A 16,408-nucleotide genomic window follows, 5' to 3' on the forward strand; every position below is an offset into this window, starting at 1 on the left:
TCAAGGAACTCCTGGATGTCTTTTTTTCCCTTCTTTCCTTTTTTTACCCGTTGCTTCCAGCTACTGTGCACGGGAAGTGTCCCACCCCAGCAGGGCAATGTTAGCACTCTGCTTTTTATCACTGGAGGTAAACAGCAGCCCTTAACATAATCTCTTCACCTTATCTGTGTGGCTTCATTCTACTGATAATGTATCACAAGACTCTTGGATAGGACCGCAGACTTCTGGCGGCTGACCACCCTCGGCATGCTTTTTTTTTAACATATCTATTTATATATAGTATAAAGAGAAATCCACATTTACTATTGTGGTAATTTATTTTGTACCATTTCCTGTTAAAAACAAGAACAATTATGGAATGGCATGCCTGGTTCACATCCTGAGCAGGGCAGCTTTTTCCCTGAACACCCAAAGTAGGCCAAGACAGAATCTGTAATGTGTGTGTGTCTGTGTGTGTGTGTGTGTGTGTGTGTGTTTGAGCGCTGCAGTGGTTTGTCTATGCATTAAATCAGAGAAACAAAGAGATAACTAGATAGGAGTTTGGGTTTGATATTGTAAATATCCTATAAAAATGCTTCTTTGTAATTCCAAGGCGTCTGTAAAGCAGCTCTGCCTCTGCCTGCCCCAAAACCACAACAACACACTGCTGTTGCACAGTGCACAGGTGTGGTGATGTCACCAAGAGGGTTCTCCAGTCATTCATTATTTGACAAAAGCCTCGGAAGGTTTTCTCAGAGCCTTTCATTCCACTTTTGTGGGAAAATAATGTTTCTGCCACGTGTACTGTAGGTGTATTATATAAGTGAAAATATTTCATCAGTATAAACAGATTTTCTTTAAAACAGTGGGTTAGATAGTGGGTTGCAAGAAAAGAAAATCATAACTTGGAAAAGAAAGTTTTACCTCTTTGATTGTTAACAAGCTATGGTTTCCCACAAGCATTATCTATAATTCCAATAGCAACCTTCTATTCTGCATGTTAGCTGGTTGTTTTCCCCTTCATGCTTTAAACATTTGGAAGTAATGGGCTCAGTATTTACTGCCGTCTCAGACTGCTCCCTCTGTCCATGAGCTAGTGGACTGGCCAGAGAGTCAGCCATTTCCTTTTTGCCTTTAGCTGCAGTTGGCTGGATTTACACCCCTCCATAAAGCTGCACAATTCACTTTCTGAGCTTTATCACATACTGTGTACTTGTTGTAATCATGTTTTGAGCACATAGCGTGTCCACTCAGGAAAACAGATGTTCTTTAAATGCTGGTATTCCGACCAAAATCACATTTTAGTAGAGTTCATGCACACAGTTGTGCCACAATACAGTGTGCAGCAGAAATAAAGAGTGGGCCGTGGCGTGACAGCTCAGGCTACAGAACCAACAACACATAAATGAAGTAATGAATCCTTTACTGCTGGTTGGGGATCAATAGTTTTTGCCCTGGGCCCCCTTAGTCTGAGAATCCGGTCATGGCTATTTCCTGTTTGCACAAACCAACTGAACTCTGGGTAGACATGTTGTTAATATGGTACCACTATGAAAAGCTGCCCTGGAATCTCATCACATATGAGTGACTCATTAGTGTCCCCGTTTTCATTCAAACAGTGCCTACTACGCTACACTGTACATTGATTCCCTCCATGTTAAAGTAAAGCAACCCGTGTGGCACACACATTGACCTTGGTTTCTTTTTTAACAATTTGCTGAGTATCATTATCACTTGTCTTCTATAGAATGTTTCACATTCTTCCTCTTACAAATGAAAAGTTGACTTTATAAGAGATAATCACCTCAGCCTCATTTGCGCTGGTATGACCAGTAGCTAATGTTAGCCAACTTTTCACAGATGCACTGTATATCTGTATTGCTGTGTAACTTAGCACAGGGGTTTATCTCAAAGAAGAAAGAAGAAGTAAACATTACTGGACCTCTGTAGTGAATATGTTTGTTAGCTGCTTATGGTGAGATTCCTTGTGCTCTGAGTCAGGCCTCCTAATGATGGTGCCTTTTAACAACTGACTCTCCAAGTGTCATTATCGCATAACTGTTACTTGTGGCTGCAGCTACTGCTGTTGAGAAGAGCGTTACATATGGCTCTTTCACACATGAACTGTAATGTGCACTGTAGGTGAGAATTCAAATGTCCCAATCAGTTGGAGTGAACAACCAGTCTTTACCCTGCTAGCTCTCGTGTACAAAGTCTGTGTAATGTCTGAATGTGTGAATAGAGTAGAATTCACAGCGAGCAGTGGCGTGTAGATTACGTTTCTGAAACAAACACAGGACAATATGAAAATGTCTAACTGTAGAGGCCATGAAATGATCAAACTTCTGTTGTTAAAGCAACACTAGAGAACGTTTTGTAACTTAAAATAATGTTTCCAAAATGGTTTCAGTGGTTCATCAACTGGTAACAGGGTGAACAGCACTCCTGAATTCCCTTTGCATCTCTCTACTGGCTATAACCGCACTATGCAAGTTGGCCAGATTGGGTAGCAGGTCTATAGTTTCAATGAGACATAATGGGACAATTCCCTTTCCAACCCATGGGGGGACCGAAGTGGGAAAAGTTCTCTAGTGTTGCTTTAAAGGCCAAATCTGAAATCAAAGACCGGCAAGAACCTCATTTTTAAGCAAATCACAAGCTGGCTACGTGATCACGGTATACTTTTTGCGTCATGTCCTGCCTCCTGCACGCTCTACCTAGGCTCCATACCTCTATATACCTCCATACTAAACAAAACAGAGGATTCCCAGTAGGTCAGAATGCGTCTGACACATCTGCTGTCTCATGAAGTGGTAAGAACAGGAGAAAGTTCCAACTTCTTTGCAGTGTCCTCTGGCTGTTCCCCTCTGGGTAATCACCTTGGCCAAGTAGTGTAGTAATTACTGAAGTTGCCTAATGCACACTTTCCATTATTCATTTTCATTAACTTGGGGTCTACACTTGATGACCCCATACCATTATATGTAAATATATATATTTTTTAACTTGTATGAATAGCTTCGCCCTCCTCCTCCTTCACCCCGCACAATTTCTGCACGGCTTTCTGTACGTGCATTTCCTCATTCATCGCCGGATTAAGTCACTGTGACCAATAGTAACTGTGATTTCCTTTTTCAAGCCTTATCCTGACCAGGAGTGAATAGTAATTGAAAATGAATTTGCACTGCCTGAACAAATAGCTTGATTGACAGATTTTTTTTACATAGGGGTTTGTAAAGCTACCATATCTTAGGCCTTAGCAAAACAGTGAGATGGATCTCTGGCACACAGAGATTAAGAATGTGTCTATGAGGATTTGAGAGGAAATGAGATGACGATGTAATGTGGGGACATGAAAAGCCAAATCCACTCTGAATAAAGATGAGGGAAGAAGTTCCAAAAACATAGCTCCAGATACACTGTGTCCCATGTGGTATGTGTTAAGAGGGGGCAAAAGAAGAAAAAAAATGCTTTTGTTTTTTTAGTGTTTGTCCATGCCATTCATATGCAAAGTTGTGAGAAAATGAGATGTATGGGGACAGCAATGGGAAGGAATTTTCTCCTGAGGCAAGACACAGACGGGAGTTGTTGACGGGTCGGGGAGTGGGCTTCAATCATGCAACAGCTGTGAGGGGTGCTGGTGCAAGCTAGGGGCTGAAAAGAGCAGTTGTGAGCAGTCGTCTACTACTCCCAGCCCCCGCTGCGACCCTTAAAAATGTGCCACCTCAACAAGTTGACGTCCGTCAGAGGGTCCAGTCAGCCTGGGGTTGCTAGGGGACTGCAGAATGTAGGGGCTAGTGTTGCAATGATCTATGCTCCCAGATTTTAGCAGTTACTTTGGTCAGGGCTAGATGAACCAACAAGAAGGCACTAGGGTAAGAATCACCCTCCCAGTCCCACTTTGTTTGGTTATATTTTGACTGGAAGCATTTTCATTTAGGAATATGTAGAATAAAAGCATTTCATCAACTACAGTTGTAGCAAAATCTTGATTTTGTCCTTTTTACAAGACAGGACTTGGTAAAAGTGTAGAAGGAATGATTAAGTAATAGTAACAGGTATGGGTATAATGCAGAACAGATGCAGTAACCTTTTCAGTTAATATTGTTTACTGAAGTAAAGAAATGAGCAAACGTATCAAATAACCCAAAATGACCGCACCGCTTGGCGAACCGCACCAACTACACATACTCCTCCAGTTTGAGCTAATGTCTCCTATAGTCAGGACAAGGAGCTTAGCAGTCTAAACTAATGTCTCCTGTAGTCAGGACAAATAACCTAGCAATCTGAGCTAATGTCTCCTGTAGTCAGGACAGGTAGTTTAGCAGTCTGAGCTAATGTCTCTTGTAGTCAGGACAGGTAGCTTAGCAGTCTGAGCTAATGTCTCCTGTAGTCAGGTCAAGTAACCTAGCAGTCTGAGCTAATGTCTCCTGTAGTCAGGACAGGTAGCTTAGCAGTCTGAGCTAATGTCTCCTGTAGTCAGGTCAAGTAACCTAGCAGTCTGAGCTAATGTCCCCTGTAGTGTCTGCGATGCAGCAGAGCAGCAGACTGTAGCAGCGTGCAGTGTTTCTGTCACAGAAATAGACGGCGGTCAAGCTCGCCGTCCATCACTCGCATCTCCGTATTCAACAACAAGTAGCTAAAATTGGAGACAGACGCCGGCAGAGAAGAGCGAAGTCTCGGGGGACCAGAGCAGAGCAAAGTCTCGGGGACCAGAGCAGAGCGAAGTCTCGGGGACCAGAGCAGAGCGAAGTCTCGGGGACAATAGCAGACATAGTAACGTCTCTTGCGAAACAGTGTCTGATAATTTTAATGAAATGAACTGGTTTGACCACTAGACCAGAACACATGACCTTCTTCCTATATTTCCTTTCTAGCTCCCCAAGTTTATTAACTCCAACTGATTCAGACCAAGGCGAACAGACTATAGGTGTAAAAAAACGCCCCAAAAGCCACTAGCACCGGGATGATGCTTCTAGCACTAGCACCGGGATGATGTTTCTTGGCATCAAAACTATTTTTTTTATCTTTGCATACATTCCTCGGTGGTTCATTATGAGTGAAGTCTCCCAGCTCTTACTTTATGCAGCAGAGGTTTACAACAATTTTTTTTATTGTTTTAACAGAGTCTTCGATGCTTTCCATTTTTGTATTCCTGTCCATGTGCCATCATGCTCTCACTAGAGGCTGTAGAGCCATTCTAGCGTGCAGCACACATTTTGTGCGAGTTGCAAATCTATTATTGAATTCAGTGTGGTACTGAAGAAGTGAAGAAATTTAGTTTATTACAACAGTGGCCGGAGGCTCTTCAGCTTAATGAACTCTTCTTCTCTTCTTCTGCATGGCTTCCCTCAAACAGGGTCTGCTACAGCCACATCATTAGAGGCTAGGTCACGGGGTCATAACACACATTTGTAGAGTGAGGATTACCTCATAGGCGATTTGAATAGCACTCACCCCTGCCGCCCCTCTCCCCACTACTCCCCAATTAGAGTAGAGCCGGCTAATAGGCTGTGGAGGGTTAAGGCAGTCCCGAGCAACTCTCAAGGCCGATAAGCGCCGGATTCCTCTGTCGTAAGCTTGGATTTACTCAGGTCTGGAGTGGAGATGGGCTTTGAAAAGTGTCCTAAAAACAATCCACTACTATACTTTATTTTCTACATGGTAGTTCATTAGATGCAGTGTATACGTATTTACAGCTGAAGACCTTTTCTTACTAGTTTTACAGAAACCAATGTAGATTTCAAGCAAGTCCTAAAAAATGAAGGAATCAAAAGGTGTTTCTCAGACTCAATAGGCAATAGATACAAATATCCTAGCTAGGATAAAATAACAAATATAAGTTAAAATCTATAATTTATAGAGCAGAGTTAAAAAAAAAACTGTTTATTCTGCAACATCACCCACTGTTGCTTAAGCTACAACCAAACTGTGTATGCACATATTAATGCACAAGAACAAAAAACGATAATAGCTCGACACACGCTCACTAATGCTTGGTCACAGTGGCAGCGTTAGAGGGAAGCCAGCTAGTGATTGAGACGTTTCAGGCTGTGGGGGCACTGGCAGGCTAATCCGTGAAATGAAACTTGACTGGGAGGAGGGGTGAGAGGAGAGAACACGAAAAGATAAGACAGAGTGGGGCACTGAGAGACAGGGAAAGGAGTTAAAAGAAGACGGAGAGCGACAAGCCCTTGAGCTGTAAGGATGAGCAGCAAACAGACAGCGGAGGGCTCAGACTGCATCGCAAATCTGTGCTGTCGGTGATGTGGGACAGAGAAGAGGGGTCCAGTATGCTTTAAAACCTGGGCACTATGATGTATGCTCTCTCCACGTCTAAAGGGAAAAGTTTTCCCATAACTTCTCACGCCCACACTACATTTGCTATTCCAAGCCCCCAAAACAGACAAAGCCGCCCCCGTTTTGCTTTGAATGCCCCATGCTTTGTAGTTTGGATGGCATTGTTGTTGTCGCCATTGTTTTTTCTTTAAAGTAATCTCTAAATTTTGAATATATACGTAATATCAGACATTCGGCTTCCTGTTTACATGCACGTGTATGACCAGTGTCTGCAAATGGTCAAGAAGATTAGTGTGGCTACTGGAGCTCAAACGCTTGTTGTTTTTGTCTCAAAACGCCCTCTAAAAATTAAAATGCCTTTATTTCTCCTTTAGCACTCTCTTTGTAGTCTACAAAAAAAAAATCTTTCGGACAGTCTCACCTCAAAAGCTTTCATGATGCCGCACATGTGGCATTGCGCGTACATGAAAAATGATAAAGAGTGTGTGAGAGAGAAATTTCAACCTGCCGACTGGCATCTCTGCACACATTGGATTGTCTCTTCCAAAAAGTCACAACACTTGTGGAAAGGGAGTTTCAGATGTTGCATGATGTTTAAAGAGGCCTTTAAGGGGGAAAAGGGAAAAGCTTGGATGCTAGTGTGCCACCAGTGTGTCTGAAATACAACACAAAATACACAGGTCACACAGATCCAGGGTCAGTCCTAATCTAATTTCCTCTCACTTCTTGTTGCCAAGAAATCAGAGCTTTGATTATAGTGTAGATGTAGCCTCCAAGGCTTGTCTCTGTCTTTGTAGTCTTGACGTGACAAAAATACACTTTCAGGCAGTCTCTCCTTGAAAGCTTTCATGGCGCTGCACATGTGGCGTTGCACGTACAGGACATGACAAATGATGAAGAGAGCTCGAGAGAGAAGTTAAAACCAAGCCAACTTTCTCCATACATTGGATAGCCTCTTACAAAAAGTTACAACAAAACCAAGCCTCTAAAGTGAGTTTCAGATGTTACATGATGTTTGAAGAGGCCTTTAGGAGGAAAGTGTGCGGCTAGTGTGTCTGAAATACAATCCAAAATACAAAGATCACACAGATCCAGGGTCAGCCTAATCTAATTTCCTCTCACCTCTTGTTGTCAAGAAATCCGCACTTTGATCTGTGGCACCTGAGAGCCAAATGAGTGTAGCATGGGCAAAATAAGATGTTATCATCGCTTAGCGTGGTCATGGAAATGCTAGAATAAAAGACCCCTCAGATTCAGACTGGAGGTGTGTGCACACGTGCGTGTGTGTCTGTGTGTGTGTCGAGGCACCTTCTCTTTGTCCGCGAAGCAGATGGAGAGCGCGGGTCGAGTGTCAGTGCCAAAGGCTGAAGTCGAGTGGCGCTATCAGCAGTCACTCCTCTCCACTTCACCTGCCACAGGTGGCTCTTTCATCTTCCTAGCCCACAGTCTCTTATCTTACCCGATAATCATGAATATGGATGTCTCCGTTGAGCCGTTGGTTCCAATGGCTGGAACAGGAAAAAATAACAAAGTGCTGTAATTAATGAGACTGAATATTACGATAGCAGTTTTTGCTTTATGCATATGCATGACCTATTTTGTTAGTTAATGTGACAAATGTAATAAGTGGAGAGGTCCCTCCCAAACGTTCCCTCTGAAGAATATTTCCTGAGAAAATAGAACGGTTTAAATCTCCCAGAGAAGTAAATGAAGATGTTCTGAAAACATTCATAAACAAATAATATGAGTCATATAATCTTTACTGCGTTAGTGGGACGGGGACGGGGGCTTTATTTATATCAACATCTGGGCCATAAAAGCCACCAGCATGGAATTTGAAAGATGAAAGCAGCAATTTGTTATTCATTGTTTTTACGAGATGAGTTAATCTCATCGCCATTACGTGAACATTTACAGGCTAATGCTCTGTGGTCCTTTTGTTGCACGGAGGTGGCTGTTATTGTATGTCAAGTGAAACTGTATACGGCAGTTACAGAGCGGTGATAATCCAGGTTTAAATCGTGTTCATAAATTCTGTGGCGAGTCAGTCTTTGAGTTTTTTTTTGAGGACATTAACTTTAAGTGTCCCGCTGTCTATATGATTTACCTCTTTAAGGCAGCCCAGTAAAGCCATCATGTTCAGCCGGGATACATTTTTGGAGAACAGGAGGACTTAGAGAGGGACTGTCTGGGGCGTCTGATTTCTCCATGTAACCATGTCTCAATCATGTTCCATAGCAGCTGGAGATTTGATGCTGTTAACAATCGGCATGTAAACAAAGCCCTCTGTCCATCTGAAGGAATTGGCAGCTATGATTGGATGCATGAGTACACTGTAAAAAAGGTCAGTTTTTCACAAGTAATATATGAAGCATCAGGCTGCACCTCTCAGCTCTATGGAGCTATTTAACATTGCTTCACTCTAATCGACAACCTCCAGCAGCATCAGGCAGCTTTTAAACCCGCTCCAAACAGACAGACAACGTTACTGACTGACTGGTGAACTTAGTGGAACATTTAGCAGCTGAAGAGACAGAGATTTTTCAGAAGTGGGTGGAGACCAAAACGGATCTTCCAGGAGAGTGAATACTGCACACAGAACATGCAACAAGTTAAAGAGTGCATATTACACTTCTTTTAAGTGTCATATTTGTATTATTGTGGTCTCATAGAATAGGCTGACATGCTTTAATGTTTAAAAAACATATTATGTTTCTCATACTGCCCCTTGCTGCAGCTCCTCTGTCTGAATCACTCTGTCTGAGCTTTTGGCCCGCCTTCCTGAAAAGTCCAATCTGCTCTGATTGGTCATCAGGCTCACTCTGTTGTGATTGGTCAACCTAATTCAAACAAGCCACTAAGCAGGCTGCCCTTGCTCAGGCTTATGGGCAGAGCATATGCAAAACTGGGCTTGCTTTCGCATCCATTAGTGACATCACTAATGGATGCTCATCAATTCTAGAAGGTTTCAGAATGTGGTAACTACAGAATTTAACTGGACCTGACTGAAATGGAAAGCCCCTTACACTGTCAATCACATACTCTATTTAATTATATAGACTATCTAGTGCATTTCCATACACTATACAGAAGTGTAATGTTAACTAGTGTTACATGCAGCCCTGCTTTTGTTGTTGTTCCGTCCATTTTGGAGCATCAGAGGGGCAGTGCGGGTATTCAAAGGAGAATTCAACATGTAGCTTTTATTTAAACTGCTGTCAGTAGCGAGACAAATGAAAACAATCGGTGCTGTCTACACCGTGTTATAACCTGCCAGATTTTGCACCCAACCAGTGCCTGTGAATTTGACCGCAGTAGATGTGACAGAAAGGCATAAACGTTGTGTTGATCGACTAGTGTGGACCAGAAAACAGGAAATAAACAGAGGTACAGTATGTGCAGTAGCTGAAATAACACAACTGGTTTGCCTTTCTGTTACATATACTGCACTCAAATTCACTATGTTCACTTGGAAGGAATAACTGCACATGGCTGAGCACTGGTAATGACAATTTGAACATGTTTAGAGGCTAAAAACAAGTTTAAAACTTGCCCGGTTTAAGCCTGTTGGGTGCTAACTCTAGCAGAAGGATAACTCGGTGTAGACTGCACCGATTGTTTTCATTTGTCTCGCTACTGACAGCACTCCACATCATGAAATCGACCGCAATTCTCCTTTAAGTGGCTCTGAAATGCACTAAAATCTGCGTTGCTATTCGGTCCGGCAGATACCAGTCGTCTAGGCACCGGTGACATATTAGCACTCAACCCTAGTAAAGAATAGCGTTGGAACGATGACGGGAAACAGAATTGTGTGTGTGTGTGTGTGTGTGTGTGTGTGCATGAACTCTACTATGAAATGATTCCCCCTTTGAAACTCTGGGCTCCACTCCTTCATTTCACACCCTTTTAACACTGACCTTGGTGCCTGCCAGAGCTGACTTCTTTTCACTTTACCTGTACGATACTATTTTTTTTCTTCTTGATCTGAGTCTTATTATAATTGTGTGTCAGTATTTTGCTCTGGGGCTTGAGCTGGCATGTCCTGTAGTGTGCTTTCTCTCTCTCTCTCTCTGTCCCAGAGAACAGTGAAAGCACCGATTCAGTCCATGCACACTGTTGGCTGTCACTTTCTTTGGCACTCAGGTTATTTAATGCTGGCTTCCTCCCTGTCCACTTCTGACAGGACCTCCCTCTGCGCCACAGAACCTGGTCTACAACATCAACCAGACCAGCGTTACACTGGAGTGGGGCCCGCCGGCGGACACAGGCGGCCGCAACGACGTCACCTACAGGGTCATATGCCGGCGCTGCAGCTGGGATCCCGAGGAGTGTGTTCCCTGTGGGCCCAATGTGGGATACTCCCCCGCACAATCAGGATTAGTGGACACGTATGTGACCGTCGTGGACCTGATCGCTCACGCCAACTACACTTTCGAGGTGGAGGCTGTCAACGGGGTTTCGGACCTCGGCCGCACGCAGAGACTGTTTGCGGCGGTTAGCATCGCTACTGGCCAAGCGGGTAAGAACTCTCCCATTGAACCAATCAGCACATTGTGTCTTTGTTTGTTTAAAGCTTAAGTAGGTAATATTTTTATATGAATGAACATCTGCTACATTCAAGCCATCGCCAAATGAGTTCCTACAAAGATAATATCAGCTCCACACAACCTTTACTGGATTTCTCAGTATGGCTATGAAATTTGGGGGCAAAAATTGGGGCGTCCAGTGACTTTAGATAGATAATGACCTCTTCTGAAAGGTCCATCTTTTTTTTTCATCCTCCTTGTCCTCCTTGGTTACTAGCAACTGTGTGGAGGGGGTGGGGGAGGCTTATATCATGCAGATGCCCAAACAGTGTTCAGTTGTCATTACTTAGGATTCCTAATGGGAAGGGGTCCCCAATATAAAGGGGATCATTTACTTTCACTATTATTTTATCCATAAGTAACAAATTGACAGAATCTATGGCCATTTCGGGCCTGGGTTTTATTGGTTTCTGTCATAAAAGATCTAAAAGCAAGAAATCCTACACTTTAAGAAATATCTGTGTATTTACAGTAGTATGTCTGGATATGTTAACAGAAGCAGCCTATAGAACGTGATTCACAGTTTTTATGAAATGCCTATTTTGTGCTACGACAACATTTGCTGGCTACGGAGATTGGTTTCCATGATGTGGAAGTTTGTCACTTCGAACGACATTTTTGAAGTTAGTTCTCTCAATTTTCAGTAACTTTTTCCAACATTTTTGGCAGTTCTTTGACGTTTTGTTGTTTTCGTCAACCTTTGTGTAACTTTTTCCGATGTTTTTCTTTTCCTTTTTTTCTACAGTTTCTTTTCAACCGTTCTGTACTCTAACTGTAGGTACACATTATTTTCCGTTTTTAAATGATGTTGCATAAGTCCGGTTAATAAGCGAACAGGAACTTTCGTTCAATTCATACACAAAAAGAAGTGTAAAAGCTTACCAGTGCTTCAGCCAAAGACACTAAACTGTTGTTCTTCACCACATTTTGAAACCCCATTTAAGTCTTGTTTCAAAATGTTGTTTTGCTAATGGATCAAACATACAAGCCGCTAAGCTAGGCTAACCATGTCCTGACTTACAAAGTATTTTACACAGCCATAAGATTGGTATGGATCTTTTACTCAGAAAGAAAAGTGAAAAATGACTATTGATTGTTAGGGTGAAGTTGTCTGGCTAACACAAGTCTATGCACACTCCACCCTTTGCTCCAGCTGAGAGAGCATCATAGCGATTGAGTATTTCATTTTTGAAAAGCTCTGATATGCTAAGTACGATGATGGTTCCACATTAGCATTAATGACCCTAGCCTGATATGAGCCATAACATATCCAGTATGCATATTACCCAGATTAATTTAATGTTTAGATCAGCACTACAGTAGCCAACATTATCAGCTTAGCGATGATGCAGACTCCCACTGGTACCTAAAGAGCCAGTGGTGTATTTGCATCTCAGTCCTAGGTGAATCTAACGTAATTAAAATGCTGTATTTTGCGGTGACAAACTCTTAAGCCTTTTTTTAATTCATTATTTCTATGGATCCACCCAAAAAGATTCCTCTTTCATGCTTAAGCATCCATGAAACACAGTTGGCCCAGAACAGTGTTGTGACTATGGTGATAAAAAGAATGCAGCACAGAGAGCACTGGACCTTCAACTGGAAATACTGTACAACCTCTGCCTCTCGGCTTCTTACATTCATGTCATCACCACCTGCCCCTCTTCTCTTTTTTCTTTCATTATCTCTTTTTCCCTACCAAAAACTAGGGATTGACCAATTATCAGCCTGGCCGATTATTAGGGTTGGGTATTGTTTGGATTTTTACAATTCTGATTCCTAAACCAATTCTTAAAAAACTGAAAAAATGACATCAGAGAAACGCTCTTTTTCTAAAAATTGAAAATGAACCAAAATTTGCGTTCTAACCCGGTCCAATTCCTACTGGTTGCGTAGGAACCGGTTCCATAGTGGAACCAGGCTTTGGTACCCTGCCCTACTGATTATTGTTGCCGATATTTGGCAATTTGCAGATTATCTGTACGTGCGTTTTTTTTTGCCTGATAAAGGATAACGTCAATGAATTAAAAATTAAAAGTGGTCTTTGGCTTGGCTACAGCTCTTTGTTTCAGTCAACACTTCAGTAGTTACAGTATAAATTGATCTGAATTAGACGTTTACTGTAGTTAAATTTGTATTTTTTGTTTGTTACCAGTGCAGTTTTTTTTTTAATATTTTATGCAGGGCATCATGTGTCAGTTTTTGCTTTCACAGTGGCTTCGCGAGTGATGAATTTGTTACATACCAAATCTTAATTTTGAATAAAAGATTTTCCCTGTGTACTGTAGATGGATATCTGTTTCAAATATCCGTTATTTGTTTCATTACCTACTAATTACTGGTATCGGCCCTGCAAAACCAGTATCGGTCGACACCTACCAAAAACACTTTGATACACAGTAAATATCTCAGTTTAGTAGATGTTTGTATATGGGAGAAATAGAAAGAGAGTAATTTAGTTGAATGGATGTGTGTGGGATGTAAGGTTGGGGGATGATGTATTTGGCGGCGCTCGGTTCGTGACAGAGACACGCGCTGGAATGTGGCGAGGGGTGGCCCGGCCAAGGACAACGAGGACGGTGGGAGGACAACCTGCAGGAAAGAGCCAGAAAAAAACAATTAACACATGCTCTTTTACAGTCACTCATAATTACACGTGACATACTGACAACAGACAATTACTCAGGTAACCTGGCGGAATATTTATCCGTTGGCTATGGTGAAAGAGAGTGGCGTGCTTGGCCAAGCCGGTGTCATGTTTATGATTTTGAGTAAGTGGCACCATTTAAAGCGCTGTAACACTATAATCAGTGTAATTGGGAAGCACGGAGCAGGTCGCTAATCATTTTATTCATCAATTCCCAGTCAATATCTGCAAATGTGATCAATTTCATTAAAAAAAAAAAAAATACAAAATGCCTTAAGTGTGTTGCGGTATTAGTGTGGACTAGACTCTGTCACACTATTTCAGCCATGGATACAATACCAAAACTTCTCTTTGAAATGCAGACTAATCATATTCCTTCTGGGTTAGAAGCTCTTTAAGACAAGGCAGTCCACTCCATCTGTTCAGTGGTAGGACACCCAGGCCCCGCCCTAACCCTAATCCCCAAGGAAAGAATAATACTTCTATAAATAAAGGCTAAAATCACAGAAGATGACGCTTAAAATAATTTGCCGGTTCAGCCGATGGAACTGCAGTCAAAAGTCTGCAGGTTTTGGCTGAAGTGTGAGGCAATAGTCAGCATTAGGGTGATATTGATGGCCGTGTGATGGCTCTCTCTTGTTTCCCGTCTTGAGCAGACATTAGCTGCACACTGCAGGGCTCCCTGTCCTGCTCTCTGGACCCTCACTGCGTCCAGCGCTCTCTGGGCTGTGAGTGAATGCTTCAGCGCTTTTGAATTGGAACTTTGGAGCTTCCTAAAAACAATCTGTCCTTCCTGAGTGAGCATGCAGGACCACTCATTAGAGAGTGACTGCATTGTTAAAGCTTTTATGGCTCATCATTCAGAATTGATTAACCTTTGCGTGGCGAGGCGCTGGAGCCCCATTGCACTGAAAGAACCATACAAAAAGACGAGCCCTTTCCTCCATCCCTACCCATTGCTACCTCCTGCATGATAATCAGCATGAATGTAAGCTTGTAGCATGGGACTGGGGGAACGAATACGCATAATGTGAATGCAGATACTGATCCATCTGATAAGGAATTCACACCTCACGTAATTGCAACAAAAGACATGTCTGGAGCCAGGCCGGAGCTACGCAAAGTGCTGCGAGCTTATTGTTCACCCAAAACCTAATTACCTCTCGGCTCCGTCTTAAACAAGTTTAAGTAGAGGCTTCGAGCTCACAAGCTTGATTTCTCCAGCTCCGGTCTTGTAGCTGCATTGAAATTTGTAATGTTGAGCCTCGCCGCCACCTTCGCCACCACTGCATGCCGTAAATTAAGAGTATATTTCAATCAGGACGCCATTGTGAGTCCACAACGCCACAGAGCCGCCCTCGGAGGCCCCTCATGCCTCAGCTTTCCTCAAGCGCACTTGTGAACAAGGCCTTTTGTTCTTTTGGCACACTTGTGAGTGGGTACTGCTTATAGAAGAACCATTAACGTTTATTCAAGCGAATGTTTACATCCTTAAACCAGAAAAATCCAATATGAAATTATGCGAAAGGCTACAGGATTGTGTGTGTGTGTGTGTGTGTGTGTGTGTGTGTGTGTGTGTTAAACTATCTTGTTAATCTATATTCGTGGGGTCCAAAAAACAGGAATGCAGTACACTTGTGGGGTCTGGACAGCTTTTTGTGGCCGAAATGCTGGGGACCACAACTTTAAAGGGCTGTTTAAGGGTTTAGACTTGGTTTCAGGATTAGGGTTAGAATTAGGTTATGGTTAGGGTGAGGGTAAGGGTTAAGGTTAGGCATTTAGTTGTGATGGTTAAGGTTAGGGTAAGGGGCTAGGGAATGAATTATGAAAATGATGGGTCCCCACAAAGATAGTGAGATGCACTGTGTGTTTGTGTGTGTGCACGTTCAGCCAGTTAAAAGGGGATTAGGTGCGAGAGGTAGAGACTCTACAATGAGTTAGCCTGTGGAAATTGATTTTAACGTTGACTGCTTGTACTAGTCAGCAGCACAGAGCCTGTTACTCTCAGAAAGCAACTTTTACAATACTTGAGCTGTGTTGATCCACAGGCTCCATGAATGAGTCACAGACTCTGGGTGTTGCTTAGCCAGTGCATTATTTAGACTGTGGCGAGTTGGACTAGACATGCCTCAGAATGCCATGGCCGTCATTACAAAAACACTAGATGAGAGAAAGACACCATTTCAAAAGGTAGACCTGTGTTTGTGTTAAGCCCTTTTCAGACATGGAATATGAAACTAGATCTATACAGTATGTTTAGCCTGCTAAGGTCTAAGGGCATTTTTACATTTCTTTTTAAATTCATATTCTAAGGAAGCTTGCATATAACTGATCCCCGTGTCTTCATATATTAAATGTCCACAACAAACTGAGCTTTCTGTAAAGTGAGGCCCAGACTAGTTCCAGAGCAGTGTGGAAAGACATCCTTTCACGCTAAACGATGACATTCCTGAAATCTCTTGAGAAAACATACCTACACTCAATTACGTTGGTGATTGTATATAATATAATAATAAAATAGCAAATAAATGTTTAAAAGGATATTTGAGTGTGGTCACACATTGCTTGGACGGCCTTTTGTCCTCAGAGGACTTTTTGTCTTTCAGATGAAGGCATGCGTCCATTACGTAGATTGAGACAGGACATTTAGGAAAAAAAGTCAATGCTGGCGCGATTAATATTTGGCACTTACTACACAAGAGGGAGCATTGAAGACTGGGTCATGATCTCTCACAGGCTACTGCTTTTTAAAATGCATGAGAGCAACTTAACACCCTTTTTTTGGCTTGATCCAGCCCTCTCGTGTGCAATGCAGCCACCACTGGAGCAACAACCCACCCCCACCCCGTGACACCTTGCATATGGTTAGGTCGCTGCCGTGTTAACTGTAAAA

At 42.6% G+C, this 16,408-nt stretch overlaps 1 protein-coding gene and 1 long non-coding RNA gene across 6 annotated transcripts in view; one reads left to right on the forward strand and one right to left on the reverse strand.

Moving 5' to 3' along the window:
* epha7 (eph receptor A7) overlaps nt 1–16,408 on the forward strand; it is a 94,023-nt gene that overhangs the window by 26,268 nt on the left and 51,347 nt on the right. For all 5 annotated transcript variants that reach the window (XM_034899970.1, XM_034899965.1, XM_034899966.1 and 2 more), the window contains exon 5: nt 10,466–10,801. In XM_034899970.1, coding sequence (XP_034755861.1) covers nt 10,466–10,801 — 336 coding nt within the window. The remainder of the gene's footprint in view (nt 1–10,465; nt 10,802–16,408) is intronic.
* LOC117961380 lies at nt 562–15,929 on the reverse strand. The gene is made up of 3 exons (XR_004660395.1): nt 15,878–15,929; nt 7,808–7,813; nt 562–574 (listed from the first exon to the last, which is right to left on the reverse strand). It is a non-coding gene; the product is annotated as an uncharacterized LOC117961380 (long non-coding RNA).

The sequence above is a fragment of the Etheostoma cragini genome, chromosome 18 (genome assembly GCF_013103735.1).
Source record: "Etheostoma cragini isolate CJK2018 chromosome 18, CSU_Ecrag_1.0, whole genome shotgun sequence".
Lineage (NCBI taxonomy): Eukaryota > Metazoa > Chordata > Actinopteri > Perciformes > Percidae > Etheostoma > Etheostoma cragini.